The 20,178-nt window shown below is 56.6% G+C and overlaps 1 protein-coding gene across 1 annotated transcript in view; it reads left to right on the forward strand.

The window, feature by feature from the left end:
- Positions 1-19,944, forward strand: part of KCNK5 (potassium two pore domain channel subfamily K member 5) — a 40,881-nt gene extending 20,937 nt beyond the window's left edge. Inside the window, exons 2-5 of the mRNA XM_020881824.2 lie at positions 13,047-13,158; positions 14,346-14,512; positions 14,754-14,922; positions 17,379-19,944. Of these exons, the coding sequence (XP_020737483.2) occupies positions 13,047-13,158; positions 14,346-14,512; positions 14,754-14,922; positions 17,379-18,238 (1,308 nt within the window). The 3' untranslated portion in view covers positions 18,239-19,944. The remainder of the gene's footprint in view (positions 1-13,046; positions 13,159-14,345; positions 14,513-14,753; positions 14,923-17,378) is intronic.
- Positions 19,945-20,178: the final 234 nt, after the last annotated feature.

Raw genomic sequence — 20,178 nt, forward strand, 5'->3', positions numbered from 1 at the left:
CTCTCATCTCCTGGAGGGGGGGGTCTGGGGGTGTCGGTTGCAGGGGGAGCCTTGTCCTCAGGATCCCAGTAAGGGGGCCCAGGATGGGGCGGGGTGGGGGGTTGCTGCGTCCAGAGGAATGGAGCTGGCAGCACCCTGGGGCCCAGGAGAGCTTTATGGAACAGAGCTTCGTTTTTTTCACCCCTCTGCCAGAGCAGCCACAAAGCAGCAGCACACGCGGGGGATCTGTGGCCCCCAACCCTGAAATTCCCTGCTGCCCACCTCCAGGCCCCCACCCTTCGTCACCCACCAGCCTCTTTCCTCTGGAATCGTGATGGTTCCAAAGTCTGCCATGCAGCTGAGTCACCAGGATGGGGACCTCTGGGGGCTCTGGCCTTGCAGACAGGTGGGGTGGGGTAGGGTGACAGGCTCACTGGGCAGAGAAACACAAAGCCATCACCCCGGGCCAGCCGCATCTGCCAGGACTGCCCCCCCTCACGCCGCCGGAACCCATGTTAAATACAGCATCAGCACCCACCTCCGTGCCCTGGAAGGCTGCGTCTCGGAGGCTGAGTCCCTCGTTTGGCCAGTACTGAATGCCTGCCAATGCCAGGTTCTGGGAATGAGGAATGAGGGAGACCTCTTTCTCTGAAAGCCTTCAGAGCTCGTAGACTACCAGTCAGACAGCAGACCCTAGTAGAACGTCCTGGGGCATGGGGCGGTAAGTACTGTCCCAAGCTCTGATCTTCCAGGTAGTGGTCGCCAGGAAGGAGGGCGTTCCTGGTGACACCTGCCCAGCTCTGCGTCTACAGCTCTGGAGGCCCTGTGCCCTGGGCACAAACCCCAAGAATGGAGGGGACCTCCCCACCCCCCTGTTCTTCCCAGCTTACTTTTCTGCCCAGCACACACCTGTATGCCCAGCACCACACTATACATTGTTTCACATAATCTGCACCCCAACCCAAGAGAGTCTTGGTGCCCCTGCTTTCCAGAGGTAGAGGGGAAGCTCTGATTGGCGACAGGAGCTAGCTGACCCGCTGGGGGGCCATGGAGCCAGGGGTTGAAGCCACGTGTGTCTGCGCCAAAGCCCAGTCTTAGCTCCTCTGCCGCGGGGCTCCTGGCAGGGTCCCAGACTTGACGGGTGTGGTTTCCCAGTGGGTTAGCTGTCCCAGTGTATGTTGTCCAGGCTGCCATGAGGGCAGGGGAGGCAAGCTGGCACAGGGAGGGGCTGCTGATGAACCCGATCTCCGTCAGGTCGTCAGCCCAGGACTGGGGGACGGCGGATCAGCAGTCCCCATGACGTCCTCTGTGGCCTGCTTGAGCGCTGTTTTTAGAAACCTTGAGGGGCTGGTGACTTCCCACACTTGCTCCTTCCACCCCGCTGCCAGGCTGGGGTAAACCAAAGGCATCTCTGGGGAGGAGCGGGGGACACAAGGAAATGCTCACCTGATATCATCGCAGGATTAGACTGCACACCCTTTTATAGCTCTCCATCACCTGTGACCCATGTCTGCCCCTCTTCTATCACTCACCTTCCTTGCCCCACCTTGGTTGGCATTTCTGAGCCTGACCCCAGGTGGGGGGCAGGGTGGCTAGTCTACTTGTTTGGTGGAAAGGGCCCTCAACTGCGTTTCAGGGGGCTTTTGGCTGGTTCTCCTCGGTCGTTTGTCATGAGCTTGCTGTGTGACCTCTTCTGTGTCACTAGCCCTCTCTGATCAGCTTCCTCAGCTACAAAATGGGAATATAGTATGTTGCTTGCCTTGCCTACAAGGTCTTGAGCTTGAATGAAATTAGGGCCAGAGGAGTTGTTGGTAGGAAAGATACCTGATGAATGGGGGTTTTGGCCAGAAGGAGGAGATGCTCTCTCTGCCTCCAGAGCTCTGTTACAGAGGAGCTGAATGGGGCCCAGAAAGGTTTGTCAGCTTGCCTGGAAAGGACAAGCCAGGAGCCATATCTCCTGCAGGGACCTCTCACTCCCTGGTGACCCAGGGAAGGAGGGCCTGTTTGAGGGGTCCTGGCTGACTAATTTCCTCCCCTTAGTTGTTGGCTCAGAAGTTGGGAGATGTCTATTGAATATCCATCAAAGTAGAAAGACATCCATCCACACCCCCAGGATCTGGATTCTGGGGGCAGGGAAGGGGCCTGGTCATGAATCCAGGCCCAGCATCCCAGACAGGGCAGAGGTGCCAGCATAAGGCCATGGGCCAGGTCACAGCCACCCCGGAGCACGGCAGTGGTTGTGATTTGGGGATCAGGAAGCTGCAGGTGGGTGAAGGGTGTCCTTCTTGTCACTTAAGCCTCATTGGACGTTCCACCTGCCCGGAGTCCTTCAGAAAATGAGGCAGGGGGTGGAGTCTGAGAACATGGCTCTGGGGGGTCGCCTGGTGTCTCTGTTTGGGAGGGAGGGGGTTCTTTCCCACCCCCCAGGGTCGCTCTCGGGCAGCACGGCTGTGGGACCAGGACTGGCCCTGGAGGCCCCCTGTGTCTGCCCGCACCGGGATTCCCAGCGTCACTCAGAAGCTCAGCCCTCCAGGTGCCTGAGGACACTCGCTGACATCCCATCCTGAGCTCCGGCCCCTCCAGCCCTAGTCTGTCTGATTTAACCAAACCCAGAGCCCTCCCCAGGGCAGCCGGGCCCTGCAGGGCTCTGCCCTGGCCTCCGCTCCGGTGGAGAGGCGCCCAGCTGCCCCAGGGGAGGAGGAGGCGTGTTACCGACCCAGCCTGAGAACAATGGGGGCAGGGTCACCTGCCTTGTTTTCATTGTCCCTCCTGAGAGTAGACAGGGCTCCCGGGCCTGAGAAAGTCGGAAACCCAGAGGTTTCTGCTGAAAACGCGCTTACCTCTGGCCCGGGCTTTCCCCACTGAGCGTGAGACCTCGCAGTGCCTCTGAGCTCTGCAAAGGCTGCTGAGAGATGGCCCGGGAGGGGAAACCCGAGGGCAGACGGGAGGACAGCCATCCATCTCTGGCTGCCGTGCTGACCCTGGGGCGGGCTGGACTAGGAGAGAGGGTGGTTTGGGTCTAGGACGATGGTTTTGAAATGGACTGCACATAATATTAGCTACCTGGGGCAGCTTTTCAGCATCTTGGTTCCCAGTCCACACTCCAGACCATTGCTATCTGAATCTCCTAGGGTAGCACCAAGGCAGGAGTATTTCCCCAAGCTGCCCCCAACCCCGGGTGGTCTCCACGTGCAGCCCTGTTAATAAGCAGTGCTGGTGACCCATCCCCTCGGGAGATGCGTTGAGGGTGGGGTGGGGTGCCGCTTTCTGCCTCGCTTGATGAGGATGTGTGGGTCTCTGGGGTTAGGGAGGGATTGTATATTGTACCCCAGGGCATCCTCCCATTGCTGTTTCCTCCCTGGGCTGAGGGAGGGCAGCCTGGCTGGCACCAGGCACCGTCCTTTAGGGACCAAGGCGCACTGAGGCGCCTTCCTCATCCTGCAGTGGGATCTGGGGGGATCGAGGAAGGAAGTGGGGTGAAGAATAAGACTCGTTTCTGACTCAAGCAGCCTGGCTTGCTGGGGCCTCGGGAAGAGCAGGAGCTGGCGGCCAGTAGGCTGAAGCCTGATAATGAAAATGTATTTTCTCAAATGGGCTGTGGATTTCTTTTGGGCGGTGGATGGGGGGATTGGGGCTTGGGAGGTGCTGAACTAGGCTCAGAAGTTATGGTTCTGGACAGAGGGAAATGTGAATTATACAGAAGTGTCACCTGCTCAGGTAGGGGGACCCCTGTGGTCCTAGGCCAACCTTGGATCCTGGAGAATCTCAATAAGTGACCTGAGCTGAATCAGGGTCTTCAGACCCTACATTAACTTCCTAGTATACCAACCAAGTCTCCAGCAATGTGTCTTTCCTTCTTGGCTCCCCTGGTGGTTCAGATGGCAGAGAATCTGCCTGCTGTGCCAGGGACCTGGGTTTGATCCCCCGGAGGGTGAAGATCCCATGGAGAAGGGAATGGCTTCCCACTCCTGTACTTCTTACCTGGAGAATTTCATGGACAGGGGAGCCTGGCAGGCTACAGTCCATGGGGTCACAAAGAGTCGGACTTGACCGAGCGACTAACACTTTCTACTAAAAGCATGACAGGTATTCGGTAGACACTGGAGCGAGCTTCCCTGGTGACTCAGTGGTAAAGAATCTGCCTTCCAACGCAGGGGACTCGGGCTCAACCCCTGGTCTGGGAAGATCCCCTGGAGTAGGAAATGGCAAACCACTCCAGTATTCTTGCCTGGGAAATCCCATGGACAGAGGAGCCTGGCAGGCTGCCATCGATGGGGTTGCAAGGAGTAGGACACGACTGAGCAACTAAACAACAGGGATTGGGGCAAAACTGAAGAAGCAGATGAGCAGGACTGGAGCAAAAGTGAAAATGCAGATAAGCAAAATACAAGCCTACAATGTCCACATTGCAAGGGCACAGGTCAAGTCTTAACAGAGACAAGATGGGACCCTGCCCCCACGTCCCTGCACCTGCCCCACAGACACCTGCTCCCCGCCCAGGAGAGTTAGGGCCGGGCTGAGCCGGGCCCACAGCTGGGAGGCAGGTGTCAGGGTGGCGCCGTTGGGCCCCTGCCAATGCCCGGCTCCTAAACCGAGCCTGCCCTCTGAGCCACACCTGGTCACCTGGGCTGCGGGGAGGGGGCGGGGGAATACCCAGGATCCTGCACATCTTGCTTCCTGGCCGGGGAGCTGGAAGCCTGAGCCCCGCACCCACGTCACCCCAACTTGGGCAGCAGATGAGGGGACGAATCACCTGTGAAGCTTGTTAACTGCTTGCTGGGCACCTACGTCAACCACAAGGAATACCTGTGAGTGAGGCCCAGGTGTTGTGTTTACTTAAACTCCCAGGTGGTTCCACTGGGTGGGGGGAGAGCCCCTGCCCCAGGGGCTGGGTGGTATCTGCGGTCTCTGAGCCTCAGTTTATCATCTGAAGACTAGGCCAGCGCCCCTCCCCCACCCCGCTGGGGAAGATGCTTTCTATGCTTTTGAACCTTGGTGTTGGAGAAGACTCCTGAGAGTCCCTTGGGCTGCAAGGAGATCCAACCAGTCCATCCTAAAGGAAATCAGTCCTGAATATTCATTGGAAGGACTGATGCTGAAACTGAAACTCCAGTACTTTGGCCACCTGATGCAAAGGGCTGACTCATTGGAAAAGACCCTGATGCTGGGAAAGATTGAAGGCGGGAGGAGAAGGGGACAACAGAGGAGGAGATGGTTGGATGGCATCACCGACTCAATGGAGATGAGTTTGAGTAAACTTCGGGAGTTGGCAATGGACAGGGAGGCCTGGCGTGCTGCAGTCATCCATGGGGTTGCAAAGAGTTGGACGTGACTGAACTGAACTGAACTGAACTGAGGAGCTGAGTCAGCCTGAGCCCAGACGAGTGAGAGGAGTGGAGATAGTGGAGGGCTCAGATAATCGTCTTCACGCCTCTAATTTGTCCTGGGAATGAGGTTAACAGGTGCTCACCTTCTCGCCAAGATACTGATACTGTGGGTCTGCCGGCAGTCCCCGAAAGACAGCAGAAGGAGGGCTGGCTAAACAGCTGGATAAGTGAGCTCTACCCACTGCACCACCCCCCGCCTGCCCCCCGGCCTCTCCCCCTCCTCATGCTGCTGCAGGGAGCCCCAGTGCATGGGCTCTGGGGTCCTCCCCTGCTCTCTTATCTGCTCATCAGTTCGCAGTGCAGTGTTAAAGAATGTGAAAAACATTGTTAACAAGCCCAACTTGTTCAGCATGTATTTGCCTGAAAAGTGCCTATGATAGATTTACTAATCCCCACTTCTGTCTGTTCTGTTAAGATTCGCCCCCCACCCCGCCTCCCCAAACCCACTGCCGCAAACTCCCTGTGGGGTCATGACCCACCCCGGCCCCCTTCCCTGAGGATGGACGTACAGACAGATGTGGACACACAGGAAGAGCCCAGCCCAGAGACCAGGGGGTGGATGGGCATTGGGCTGACAGTGAAGCCGGGGGACATCTTGGCTGGGGCTTTAAGACTGGGGTCCGGAGAAGCCCCAGCTTAGCAAGCACAGGGTGGGGGACCAACGTGTGTCCTTGCTCCCTCCGCAGCCCACCGGCCTTGCTCCACTGTGCAGGCGGCCGGCCAGGGTGGCTGGGAGCCTCTAGGGGGGCAGAGCTCCGTAGAGAGGGGCTGTCTGAGGGCTGCGGCGCTGCGTCCCGGGTGTGCCTCTGCTGCCTGGGGGGAGCCTGGACACCCTCAGGCCTCCTGACGCCAGCTGTCCAGGGGCCCAGGGGCCCCTACCTGCTGATCTCATCCAGGCCTGGCCTCCAGGTGCAGAGACGTACATTCCATGCCCTTTGATTTATCTTTGTGTGCCAGCAGTCTCCCCCCGCCGGGTGTCACGTCACTGCTGGGGCTGGTTTCCTGAAAGCCACGTGTACCGTGTGGTCGTGACACTGACTGCAGTCAGCTTTATTCAGGGCTTCTGGTGGCCTCGGGACTTTGCATGTGTTCAGGAGTGGGTGCTGTTTTTGACCAGTGGAGAAACTGAGGCTGATAACGTGTGATTTACACGGAGGCTTGGTGCCAGCACTTGAGAGAGGACCTCATCCCTGCCCGCCAAGTCCCCAGGCCCGCCCCACGTGTCCATGAGCCTCTGCCCGGGGCGGGGGCACCGATCTGGCTGGAGAACCTTATCGCCCTGCTTTGTAGCCCTCTTCCTGCTCTCCGCACACCCACTGCCCCCCAGAAGAGTTCTGGAGGGGGCAGGCCCCCGCCCTTCCAGCAGGAAGGACGGTCCCTCTAGTTACTCCAGGGACTCTCCCAACCCACTGCCACTCGCTCTGCCATCTTGGACAAGGGGCCTTTTGTTTGCCCCCCTCGCCTGGCCCCTTTCCCAACCCCTGACCTCCAGGGTCTGCCCTCTGTTCTCGCAACCTGATGACCGCCCCCATCCCTCCACCCCTGGATGCTGGCGGTCCCAGCAGCCCTGCGTCCCTCCCCTGACCCCGCCAGCCCCACTCATACTGGGGTTTGACTCTGCTTCCCACCCTCTTGCCAGATAAAGCTGTCCACGGTGTTGCTGATGAACAATACAATCCACAGGGTGGTGTGTGAGATCTGCCTGCGGAGTAACGCTGAGAAGGAGTTGAAGGAAGGATGTGGGAGAGGGAGTCAGTCAAGGTCAGGGAAGATGCGCTCATTCATTCGTTCACTCACTCACTTAACAAATGTATGCCCCGCAGATAAAAGTCCTGCCCTCACGGAGCTTACCTTCTAGGGGAGTCACTCTCTGCATTCCTGTGGCTATTTCCCTTGCATTTGCCTGACTGTGTTCTGGAAACCTCGGTTCACTCCTGTAGCCGAGAAGCCTATACCCTACACCCCCGTCTGGACAGAAGAGGGGTTGAGAGCCAGACGGCCTGGGTCCACGCTCTGGCTCCACCACTGCCTTGCAGGTTACTCAGCCTCTGTGCCTTGTATTCCTCAGCTGTAAATGGAGGGAAGAGAACCTCCTTTACAAGGTTATAAACACTCAACGAGCTGATTTAAAATGCTTTGATTGGTGCTTGTCATAAAACAAGTGCTCAAATATCAGCTACTATTCAAATATGAATTATCATAATCTATGAAATAATGAGTAATAAACCATGCCCTACCTGCTTCCCAAGGTGGCTGGGAGGGCTAGGAGGGCCAGATGAGAGACAGTAAATGTTCTTCCTACTCTGCCACGCTCTGTGCACACATGACCATTGGCCTCGTTCTCTTTGCAGGCCAGAGGGACCAAATGAGCGGAGGTGGAATGGGTTAGGGATGGATGCAGCAAGGGATGGTGAGGGACGACCACTTGTGTGCCTCCGACACGTGGGTCCAGCAGAGGCTGGCAACCTTGAGGCTGATCCCGCATGGCCAGGAAGGGGCTCTGTGATGCCAGTGTGAGGCTTGACGCGGAGCTGGAGGCAGGGTGGGGAGCAGCCCTGTGGGTGTCCCGTAGCTGCCATCCACAGGCTGGCTGCCACCTGAAAGTGTTCCCCTACTGGCCTGATGAAGGGAAAGGCCGGACCTCAGCCCCACTGCCCGTGACCGCAGGTGGGCAGGATGGGCCCTCTCTGGAGCTCTGCAGAATGCATCTCCAGGATGGGGGTGTCTGGCAACTACCTCTGCACAGGAAGAAACCCCAGATCCCTGGGGGATGAGAAGCCGTAGGGAACCCAGACTTCGTGGACAGTGAGATTCTGGGAGGGTGGAGTCAGGGCAGCATGTTGCCTGAAGCCTAGGCAGAGGCGTGAATGTCCCCTCCCTGAGGGCTCTGTCTGAGTGGATGGGCTGGTTTTAGGACACTGTTTTTCCAGGTGGTGCGAAGGGGTGGAGGTATGCACCAGCCTCCTTCCTGCAGCCAGGACCCAGATCCTGGCTGGCTCCCCTGCACACCCCGCTTCCTGGATTTTAGCATCCCTTAGTTACTCACTTAACCTCAGCCCCAGGTCCTCGTTTGCAAAATGAAAAAAATTACAGTGTCTTCCCAGCAGGATTCTTTGCTCATTAAATGAGCTGGAGGCACATAAAGTGCTCAGCACAATGTTTGGTTCATGGTAATCAACCCCCCCCAACCCCCCAATAAATCACAGCCGCTTCTTTGCTAGGATGACAGGCAGGGAGGGGAGCTCCATTCCACCCTTAAACCAGAGCCGGGCCCAGGCTGTCTGCGGGATCCCCCTCTCCCATCGTTCTCTAGGGTGATGTGGAAAATGAAAATATTGTCTTGTGTGAATCTGGAAGCCAAGTTAAATCATCATGTGAGTGAACAAGGTCCACTTTCTCCCGAGAAAGCAGCTTCCCTAACCCTGGGGGAGCAGACGATGTGTCTAATGGCTCCCCTCACCCAGGGATGCCCTCAGTCCTGGGTCAGCCTCTCTGTTCTGGGGGAGAGGGTCCCACCAGCCTGTGGGACCCTGCCCCTGACCTTAATCAGTGAGATGTTCCGAATGGAGCCGCAGTAACCCAGGGTGTGTACAGGGGGCAGGCTGCCCAAGTTCACATCCGGACCTCTGCTCCCGGAGCCTCGCTTTCCTCACCTGTCAGGTGATGCCTAGCAGATTCGGCGAAGAGCCAGTCAGGGAATATGTATAAAAGCTCGGGCAAGAGGCATCTGACCCACAGCAGCACTGAAATCCTGCTCTCTGTCCCAGCATGGGGATGGAGCCAGGCTGAGCCCCAGGTCAACTGCTTGGGAACCCTGGGCAGAGAAGCTTGGGGCCTCCAGGATCAGGGAAGGGAGGGAGGTGAGGAGCCCAGCTGACTTGCAAGAGAAAGTCTAGAACCTGGCCCAGTTCTGCCAGTTAAGCTCTCAGCCTCTGTGTGCCGACTTGACCTGTGGACATTACTGCCATTGGACTGTTGTAAGGGTGAGTGGCGCTTCTGGCCCTGGGGGGCTCAGGGCTCTTTGGAATGCCCCCATTTGTCCGCCCCTCTCTGGGTGTCTGTGGAGAGATAATGGGGGGGAAGGGGACAGCGCATAGGGCTGTGACTCCTTGATAACCCAGGACAGAGGCCCCAAAGGACACACCATCGGTGGGGTGAAGGGCAGGAAGCCAGCTTTTCTGCTGCAAGTCTCCCAACGGTAACGCCTTCTTCAGTTACCCTGTTTTGCCAGCTCTTACATGTGATGTCTCCTTGTTATTGTTGTTTAGTCACTCAGTCGTGTCCGACTCTTTTGCAACTCCATGGACTGCAGCCCACCAGGCTCCTCTGTCCATGGGTTTTCCCAGACACGAATCCGAGAGTGGGTTGCCATTTCCTTCTCCAGGGGAGTCTTCCCGACCCAGGGATTGAATCTGTGTCTCCTGCAGGCGAATTCTTTACCACTGACTCACCAGCACTTACTAACTGGTTCCAGAGTCACAGGTAACCTTTGGCAATCCGGTGTGACTCAGTGGGAACAGTGTGGGCTTGGGGGGCGGGGCTGTCCTGAGCATCGCAGGGGTCTCGCCTCTCTGGTCCCTGCCCACCCCATCACCCACAAGAGTAGGTGTGTGAGAAGCTGCTCTTGAAGCTGTCTCCCTGGTGCCCGAACAGTGCCTGGCACATAGGAGGCTCCCACTCAGGCAGCACTGGCAAACCTTTCCAGAGGGTGCTGCCTCCCCAGAGAAACCCCTGTTGCAGTCACACCTTCAGTATCCCTGATGTGTACTGGTCTCCCTGGGTCTAACCTTCCCGTGATCAGAAGTGGATGCTTAATAAAGGGCCGTCCGTTCTGGTGTAGCTCATTATCCAACAAATTCACAGCTGTCTCCTCTAGGACCTTGGCCCCTAGGTTAGCGTACCATGAAGTCTAACAGCCAAGAATGGAACAGAGTGCCTCACGTGTGGCCTGACCCGCAGAGGACAGTGGGCTGGTTGCCTCCCAGCCCGGAAGAGATAAGCTGTTGACACTGCCCGAGATTGTATTTACCTTTCTTTCTTTTTGCAGCCACTCTAGTGTTTATTGGTTTGTGGTCAGCTAAAACCATAGGGCTTTCCCTTCTACCCTTTGGGTCAGTCTCTTCTAACCCAAAGTATAAGACATGAAAAATTTAAAAGACAGCCGTATCTTGTTAGTTTGGGCCCATTTTTTTTTTTTTAAGCTAGATCTCAACTCTTTTTTTTTTTTTTAAATTGATTATTTGTTGATTTATTTTGGCTGTGCTGGATCTTCTATCGCTGTGCGGGCTTGTCTTGAGTTCCGGTGAGTGAGCATGACTCTCTAGATGGGGTGCACAGACTTCTCCTTGCAGTGACTTCTTTTGTTGCAGAGCATGGGCTCTAGAGCTCTTGGGCTTCAGTAGCAGTGGCATGTGGGCTCAGTAGTTGGGGGTCCCAGGCTCTCAATCACAGGCTCAGTAGTTGTGGTACAAGGGCTTCGTTGGTCCGTGACACGTGGGATCATCCCAGACCAGGGACTGAACCCGTGTCTCCTGCGTTGGTAGGCAGATTCTTCACCACTGAGCCAGCAGAGGAGCCCGGGGCCCGTTTTTCCAGTCCAGATGGTGCCATTGCAGCGTGTCAGCTTCCCACCCCAGCCTTGTTCCCAGATTTGCATCCTTTGCAGATTAAACTGGTCAGCCATCTATGTCCTTTCTGTGCTGTGGATTAAAAGATTCAAGGGGCCTGGCCTTGATGGAGACTTCAGGCCAGACTGATAATGATCGGTACTTCTTGGGGTTGTTTATCTGCCTTTATGTGGACCCGGATTAATCCCAGTCCCTCCCTGCATTTCTCTGTCTTCTCCACAAGAATATCTTTGCACCCATCTGTTCAGCTGCCTCTCTGCTATCTGGATTGACTGCATTCCACCGAACTTCAAGGCTTTGCCGTCTCTTTGGAGTGGGAGATGCACTTAGCTGAGCATGACTTGCTCTGGTGAACCTGCGCTAGCAGCTTCCAGTGCCCACCGCTTCCTCGTTGAATCCGCCAAGTGTTCTGCTGTCTCCAGAGAGGAGTCAGCGAGAGTTCAGTTTGGAGTTTCCAGAGTCCACCCTTTCCTTTTGTATAAGAAGGAGGTGGGGAGGCAACTTCTGACATCTCTCCTGTTCCTCCGAGACTTCATGGGGTTGACCGGGGGTGGGGTTCCAATGCTATGATTTCCGGGTCAGTTGTCAACCGTCTCTGGCTGTGCTTCCTCAGGACAGGGCTGCTCTCAGCCCCTGCCCCCATAAGATGGGTATCTCAGATAGCAAAGACTGCAGCCAAAGGCAGCCGAGTGGTCCGGTTTTCCTTGCCATCTGTTTACACCCCGGCCCCTGGGACATTTCATTCTCCTGCTTAGAACATAGATGTCATGGCTTAGGAAACCTCTGGAGTTGACCTAGAACTGAATGGACCAGTTGGCCTCTTTCCTATCTGAACGTCCTGGTGTAAAGCACCCGGCCAGCTCTGCGGCACCTTCCTTCTACTTTGCAGAGAAATGAGCAGGAAATAGCAGGGTGGGTGGGGAGGGGGCAGGCAGGGCAGTGAGCCGTGTGGTTTGACAGCCTGTCAGATGAGCATGTCATCATGGAAAATTCTTGACAAAGTCTGCAGATCCACTTACACTGGCCTTCTGCCGCTGCAGACGGCACACTCCTTCAGGACAGCCCACCCTTCGCTCTTTTCTCACCAAACTTCAGTCATGCCATGGGTAGAACTCCAGTTTTTCTCTCTCCTTCCTACTGCCATGCTTGTCTCTATCTTTCCTTGGTCCTGGGCTTGATTTCTAGGGGGAATTTGTCTGCGTTCCTGGATTCTGGGCTAGATGGTCCGTCCTGGGCCTCTGCCTGGGGGCAGGGCCAGGACCCCAGATCCTAGCCCTTCCTTGGAGCCGCCTTGTGAGGTCCCGGCCCCCACTGATAGTGGGTGGAGTGAATGGAGGCAGCCCTCAAGGATGGGGTGGAGGCCGGGTGGACAGGTTTGGCAGCTGTCTGTGTTCCTGGAATAGATAATAAAGGCCTCTCCCCGGGCCTCCCAGTAGACCTCCCCAGGTCACCTCTCACCTGCTCTCCAAAGTGGCCAGGAGCTTCTTGGGAACTGATATGACGGTTTTGAGTCAGCCTGAAAAGTACACACCACCTTGATGACCAGGCCAGCTGACGGGTCCGCCCTTGGAAGATGGGTCTGCAAGCCTCTGAGCTGACCTTAGCGGGTGCCCTGACAATGGGGGGCAGGGTGTGAAGGGCTTGTGGGGGGGCGGTCCCTCCCAGGCCAATCCTGAAGTAGCACACTCTGGAGGTCCTCCTGTCTTTTCTATATCATATCTGCCTTCTTTCAGAGGCATAGAGTCTGGCGCGGTTCTCAAAGTGTGGTCCTTGGGCCACAACGTCAGCATCACCTGGAAACTTGTTAGAAAGGCACATTCTCTGACACCTTCCAGATCTACTGAATCCAGTTTACTGGGATTCATAGTCTTCCCAGCTGTGTGTCCTTGGGCAAATCACTTGACCTCTCTGATCCTCTTTAAAATATTTCATCTCCTATAAATTGAAGACAATAATTGCCACTTTCTTATTGTGATGATTTAATAAGAATGCTTATAAGGAGGTTCATAAAGTGCTGACCTCCTCTCTGATCTTCATGTGTATCTCCTTTTAGATAGTATCTGATGCTGCAGGACAGGGCGTAGCCATCACAGGAAACCAGACCTTCAACAACTGGAACTGGCCCAATGCAATGATTTTTGCAGCCACAGTCATCACCACCATCGGTAAGTCTTCTGAGACCTTCAGGATACCCTCTTCCATGCCCCAGCTCTGGTCACGTGACCTCTTCCGGGTTAAAATCGGGCCAGTTGCACGCTGTCCTTTTGACACACCCCTGGAGATTTAGTAAGTGCTTGGTGACTGGCCATGCGTGGGAGAATGTTTTCTTCCAGAAGTCCTGACCTGGGCTCTTGGAGTAGAAACAACACAGCTTAATAGCCAGAGCCATGCAGGAGGTCAAGCAGGTTTACTCACTGCATAAGCCCAGCCTCTGCTCACTCACAATCTGGGTGTCTGCTCTGGCTATCTTTGATAACCAACCATCCCAGAAGTTAGGGGTTTAGAATATAACTTATTCCCTGGTGGTTCAGACAGTAAAGCATCTGCCTGCAATGCGGGAAACCTGGGTTTGATCCCTGGGTTGGGATCCCTGGAGGAAGGGAACAGAATGGCTACCCACTCCAGTATTCTGGCCTGGAGAATTCCATGGACAAAGAAAGCTGGCAGTCCACAGTCCTTGGGGTCACACACAACTGGGTGACTTTCACTTTCACCTTCTTGCAATGGTTCAATCCCTGGTCAGGGAAGATCCCATGTGCCCCGGGGGCAACTAAGCCCATGCACCACAACTGCTGAGCCTGTGCTCCACAAAAAGAGAAACCATCACAATGGGAAGCCTGCACGCCGCAACTAGAGAGTAGCCTCTGCTCCCCACAGCTAGAGAAAGCCCATGCACAGCAGCAAAGACCCAACACAGCCAGAAATAAAGTAAATAATTTTTTTTTAAAAAAGGAATGAATGGCCATCTTCGGAGACCATCTACTACAATGCTTCTGGAGTGTCTACCCAGGGAAGCTATTGACTTATGCCTTCTAATTTGCACGCGGGTGCCATACAGACTAGGGGAGGACTATGCTAATGGTGGAGGTTTAGTCCACTTTCAGGGAGCTCCCAGTCTGATGGAGAAGGCGTAGCCCATACCATCATGTGCTGTGAATGATCAAGATCATAGCATGATCAAGGAAATTTTCGTTTCTTAAGTACTGATAATAGATCAGTGTCAAGTGATCTTTGAGAATGGGCTTTCCCCCAGCTGTGTGTGTGTGTGGTGGAGGTGGGGCCCACCCTGAGTCTGATGGGTCCATCACCCTCACTGTGGCCCTGTTGGCCTTACTCTCTTCTTCTTGCTCAGGTTATGGCAACGTGGCCCCCAAGACTCCTGCCGGGCGCCTCTTCTGTGTCTTCTACGGTCTCTTTGGGGTACCGCTCTGTCTGACGTGGATCAGTGCCCTGGGCAAGTTCTTTGGGGGACGTGCCAAGAGGCTGGGCCAGTTCCTTACCAAGAGAGGCGTGAGCCTGGTATGTCCCCACCCCTGGGTCCCGGGCAGAGATGGGGAGGACCCTGGCAAGTGACTGTGGTGGGGGGTGGGAAGGATCCCTGGGTCCCCATATGGAAGTGTCAGGACAGACGGCAAGCGCCCTGCCCTCCCAGGTGAGGAGGCCTCCCCTCTGGCTACCTCCTCGGCGCACTCTGGGTGCTTTGCTGGGTTCTCCCGGTCTCCCCACTGTGTCTGACTTGGTCTCCCCGCCCATCCCTCAGCGCAAGGCGCAGATTACGTGCACGGCCATCTTCATCCTGTGGGGAGTGTTGGTCCACCTGGTGATCCCGCCCTTCGTGTTCATGGTGACGGAGGAGTGGGACTACATCGAGGGCCTCTACTACTCCTTCATCACCATCTCCACCATCGGCTTCGGCGACTTCGTGGCCGGTGAGTCCTGCCCCCTGCCTCTGCCTCCTTGCCCTCTCATCCTCTGCTTCTCCTCCAGTTTCAGCTCAGCTGACTTTGACCAGGGGGCCCCGGTAGGTGTCCTGTGTCCTGGGTCTCCATCCAGTGAGATCCTGACCCGGCCCTGCCGCTAATAGGAAGAAACCAAGGCAGAGAGTCATTGCAGGCATCTTCTCTTTTCCTTTCTTGCGTGTGTGCTGAGCTGCTTCAGTCTTGTCTGACTCTTTGTGACCCCGTGGACTGTATAGTCTGCCTGGCTCCCTCTGTCCATGGGATTCTCCAGGCAAGAATGCTGGAGTGGGTTCCCATGCCCTCCTCCAGGGCATCTTCCCAACCCAGGGATCAAACCCAAGCCTCTTAGGTCTCCTGCACTGGCAGGTGGGTTCTTTACCTTAGCGCCCCCTGGGAAGGCCCTTTCCTGTCTTACAAGGTGGCTTTTCTCTTCTCTGTTCGTGTTTTGTGTCTGGTCTCTTCCTCTCTTCTCCCCCGTCATCTGAGCTTAGGGACTTAGGTGCGCTATGGACTAGAGACAGGACCTTCCACCTGCTGGATTTGTGTCTGTTACCCCGAGACCCTGTGGGCCGAGTCAGGGGCTGCTGCACATCACAGCTGCCTCCTTCCTTCACTCACAGGTGATGAGGGCGCTGTGTTGGACACTTGACTCAGAGGCCAGAAACTTGGCTCTTGCCATGGGCAGCTTGGAAGACAAAAAAGACCTCCTCCCAAGCTGTCCCGCTCCCTCTGGCTGGGACTCTCCCTCCCTCCCCTCCCCTCCCCTCCTTAATCCAGGCGGTGATAAGATTCTTTGGCCCCTTTGTCAGCCACTTATGTCCTTGTGCCTGTCGGCTACACGGCATCTTGATTCTTAATCTTCCTGAAAAAGCCCCTTTCGCCTTTACTGAGCCGGTGTTTGCTCCCCCGGTGCCTGCTGCCCTGGCCGCTGACCCCTACCTCTGCCCCAGGACTTCTGATCTCTCCCCGCCCCCTTCTTGGAAGCAGGGACAGGTCACTGCCCTCCCGCCCTGTTGTAAATGGAGACTTGGAATGCTGGGATTGGGCGGCTGAGTGGGTGAGAAAAGCAAGGGAGGCCTGAATGCTGCTCTGACACTGGCAGATCTGAGCCTGCTGCCCTGGGAGATAAATTTAGACGGAGGCACAATCCCATCTTTGTCTAGCTGATGTGGCCCAGAGCAGGCTAAGGAGAAGCCTTTGCATTAGGGAAGCACAGAAAAATGTTTTTTAATTATACTTTCTTAGCTCCAGCAAGATGCCAAACCTCTGCCTCAGTTTCTCCACCTGTAAAATTGGTTAAAAAAAAAAGGAATAGCACCCACCAATCACAGGGTGTTAAACAGTCAGATGAGTTGCTCTGCACGTGTGCAGAGGGTAGGGCCCTAGTTGTCATCATAACCTGCTTATAACCAGAGCCCTAAGCAAGATCACCAGCACCTCCTATCTGCCGGGGAGATAGCCCCTTGCCTTCAGACCCCCTTCAGTCTGATGAGCCCCCCTTCAGTCTGATGAGGGGTTTATAGTGCTTGCCCTAAGGGAGCCCCACTATAGAAATGGCCCCCTTCCTGCAGTTATTTGTACAAGTTACTCCCAGTCTCAGGGCAGGAAGGGGGACATAGGATAGGTAATGATATGGATCAACATGCCTGGAAATGTAAGGTGAGATCTCCATGATCCTGGAGGGCAGGGGAGCAGCCAGAGTTGTGCGGGGTAACCCGGGAGGGCTGCCTGGGGCAGGTGTCTGGAGCCTGGCCTCGAAGGAGAAGGTATGCAGAGGGCAGAGCTCTACGGGCTACAGGAGGAGGAGGGTAGGAACAGGAAGCCAGGAGGCTGGCCAGACATCAGTGGAAGGAGAAGCAAGACTGTCTAGGATATTCTTGCCAGGACCTGTGCTCTTGGACATTCCAGGCCCCTCCGCCAGCCTCACTTATGCTAAATGAGTGAATCCATGCCCCGGAGGAGGATGCCAGCTGCCCTCACGTAATTTCTATCTAGGTTTTAATGGAACTGTAACACATACGCCCAGAGTACACAAAACAGTGCTGTGAATCAGTGTGTTGGTGAGTCAGTGCAAGGCCAAGGTTCATGGCTGAGTTCCTGAGCTGGGTGCTGGCTTGTCTCCCCCCTCCCCCCAAAGCCCTCCCCTTGAGCTTCCTGCACCCCGGGGAGCCCCTCTCCTGACTTCCACAGTGGAGGAGGGCCAGGCTGGGGTCCGGGACAGGCACACGGGTGACCGGGCCAAGGTCCTTCAGGATGACGGGGTGTCAGCGTCCAGCACAGGCATCCTTTCTTTTCCCTGGTATATCCCGATCGCTGCTGTGTTCTCGAGCCGCGTCCGCTCTCGGCTGACACGGCTTTGGCCCCTTGTGTCTCCCGGTCCCCGCTGGCCCTCTCCTGATCCTCTGGGCTTCCTGACCCGCCTGCAGGTGTGAACCCCAGCGCCAACTACCACGCCTTGTACCGCTACTTCGTGGAGCTGTGGATCTACCTGGGACTGGCCTGGCTGTCGCTCTTTGTCAACTGGAAGGTGAGCATGTTCGTGGAGGTGCACAAGGCCATTAAGAAGCGGCGCCGGCGGCGGAAGGAGTCCTTCGAGAGCTCCCCGCACTCCAGGAAGGCCCTGCAGGTGGCGAGCGGTGCGGCGTCCAAGGACGTCAACATCTTCAGCTTCCTGTCCAAAAAGGAGGAGACTTACAACGACCTCATCAAGCAAATCGGGAAGAAGGCCATGAAGACAGGCAGTGGTAGGGAGCGGGGCCCGGGGCCAGGGCCCCCAGGGGGTGGGCTGCCGGCCCTGCCCGCCTCGCTGACCCCCCTGGTGGTCTACTCCAAGAGCCGAGTGCCCAGCTTGGAAGAGGTATCCCAGACGCTGCGAAGCAAAGGACACGTGTCGCGGCCCAGCGGAGAGGAGGCCGGGGCCGGACCCCCCGAGGAGGGCTCCCCCACCTCCGAGGTGTTTAGTAACCAGCTGGACCGCATCAGTGAGGAGGGCGAGCTGTGGGATGCCCAGGACTACCACCCGCTCATCTTCCAGAGCACCAGCATCACCTTTGTGAACAAGGAGGCTGGCCTGTTGGACGAGGACACCTCCAAGTCCTCGCTGGAGGACAACCTGGCCGGCGAGGAGAGGCCCCAGGAGGGGCCCACAGCCGAGGCACCCCTGAACCTGGGCGAGTTCCCCTCCTCGGACGAGTCCACCTTCACCAGCACAGAGTCGGAGCTGTCCGTGCCTTATGAACAGCTGATGAACGAATACAACAAGGCAAAGTGCCCCCAAGGCACGTGAGGTGGGGCCGGCTCCCCACCCCCTCTTCCAAGGCTTCTATTCTCAACCTGGGGCATCCTGCCATGGCTGGGACCCTGGCCCCTGGTGGCGGGGGGTGCAGCCCTGGAACTGGGAGTGGGGGGCCAGGGGCCGTCCTCACTTTCATCCCCTGCAGCTAGATGCCACAGGTCAGACACAGCGCCCAGGACAGGCCCTCTGTTTCTCAGCAGAATGGGTGCCCTGGTAGCGGGAGGCATCTGTCCCGAGCATGGCTGGTGTATCTGATGGTTTACGGACACCTGGGCTGGCAGGACTGCTCCCAGCAAGGCCTGCATCTGCGGGGGTCATTGTCCTGTCGTTCGGTTAATACTGTCACACGGTTCTCTTCGGTCGGGGGCCTTGGCCTTGTGAATTCACCAATATTAACGGGCTCCTGTGTGCCTGGCACTGAGACAGGCATTGCGGAGAGAGAGTGAGGCTGGTGTGAGAACCTGGGTGGGGGGCGCTGGGCACTTTAGCACCTCGGGGCCCTGCCTGGGGTTCGTGTTTAACCGTCCCCTAGTCCCACCTCGTCTGCCTGGCCGGCCCCCCCTGCTGCAAACCTCAGTAGGGAAGAGTCTTTCTAGGGGAGGGGGTGGGGCGCTAACAAGGCGGATGCTGAAGCACTCCTGATAACAGGGCACCCAGAGCAGGTCCCGAGCGTGGCCCGTGGTCCCACCTGTGGACTCAGTGGCACAGAGCCCAGCCCAGGGCCCCGTTCCCTTGGTCACCTTTTGGCCAAGCAACAGCAGGCAGCCGAGAGCAGTGAAAGAGAGGCTGGGGCTCTGGAGTTGGAGGAGTGGGCTTATTCTGCCCCAGCTCCTGCCCTGCCGGCTCCTCATTCCCCGTTCCCTGAGAACAAGGGCCTCTCCTCTCCCCGGATCGCTCTTGGCTCGAAAGTGGGGCCCAGCTAGATATGTGAATCCTGCTCCTCCCTCCATCTGCTGTGTGTGTGTGCATGCATGTGTGTGTAAGAAAGGGAAGGATTTGCGATGGGGGGAGCACACGATAATGTGAAACTGTACACAGACTGTTTCTGGAGAGGGACTGGCAGCGTTCTTGGGTTCTCCGAGATACGCGCCCTAGAGCCGGCCGCCTCTGCCCTACATGTTTTGTTTTGTCCTTTTGTTAAATGAACTGCTGTTTTTTTTTTAATACCTAACATCTCTTGTTGGCTTCAGAGCCAGAGGGGAGGAAAGGTGAAAGAGTGGGGTCCCAAGCATCGGGATGTCTGGTGTTCACTCTCCTACCCCTCAACCCAGTCGGACCTTTCTTGGTGACCTCAGCCAAGGTCATGGTGTCAGAATGGGGGGAGGGCATCAGTCGCAGGCGACTGCATGCTGGGTGTCACCCAAACACCCTCTCTGCCCCTCAGGCCCCTCCCCCGTGGTGTGAGGCCAGAGAGGACCAGAACCCCACCCACCCGTAGCAGTGAAGGTGATGGACGTGGGTATCCACACCCCACTCGATCCATAGCCCACGGGTGTGCTGGCCTGGCATCGGGGTGGGAAGGAGCGGCCTTCTGTCTTTCTGTGAAATGTTTCAACGAGTTCATCTTAGTGTCCTGACCCCAGTTGGCTGGGGTGTCACTGGCTGTCCTGGAATCACATACACTGTATGTACATACTGGAAATGAAGTAAAATGTAATTTATTTTGACATTTTTACAATAAAACATGAGATGGACAAGCCAGCCTGCTGTGTGCTGTGGGGACAAGGTGGGGGGCGGTCTGGGAGGGACTGGGACCGGGGGGACTAAGGTCAGCCTGGGGGCCAAGGGGGGAACTGGAGAAGTCAGGAAGGGAGCAGACTCATCAAAGAGGCGGGGAGGTGGAGAAGGGGCAGGCTACTTAAGATGTGGTCAGGGCGGGCCTCATGGAGGAGGTGAGAGCCGACAGGTCCAAATGAGGACAGGGATAGAGC

The sequence above is a fragment of the Odocoileus virginianus genome, chromosome 27 (assembly GCF_023699985.2).
Source record: "Odocoileus virginianus isolate 20LAN1187 ecotype Illinois chromosome 27, Ovbor_1.2, whole genome shotgun sequence".
NCBI lineage: Eukaryota > Metazoa > Chordata > Mammalia > Artiodactyla > Cervidae > Odocoileus > Odocoileus virginianus.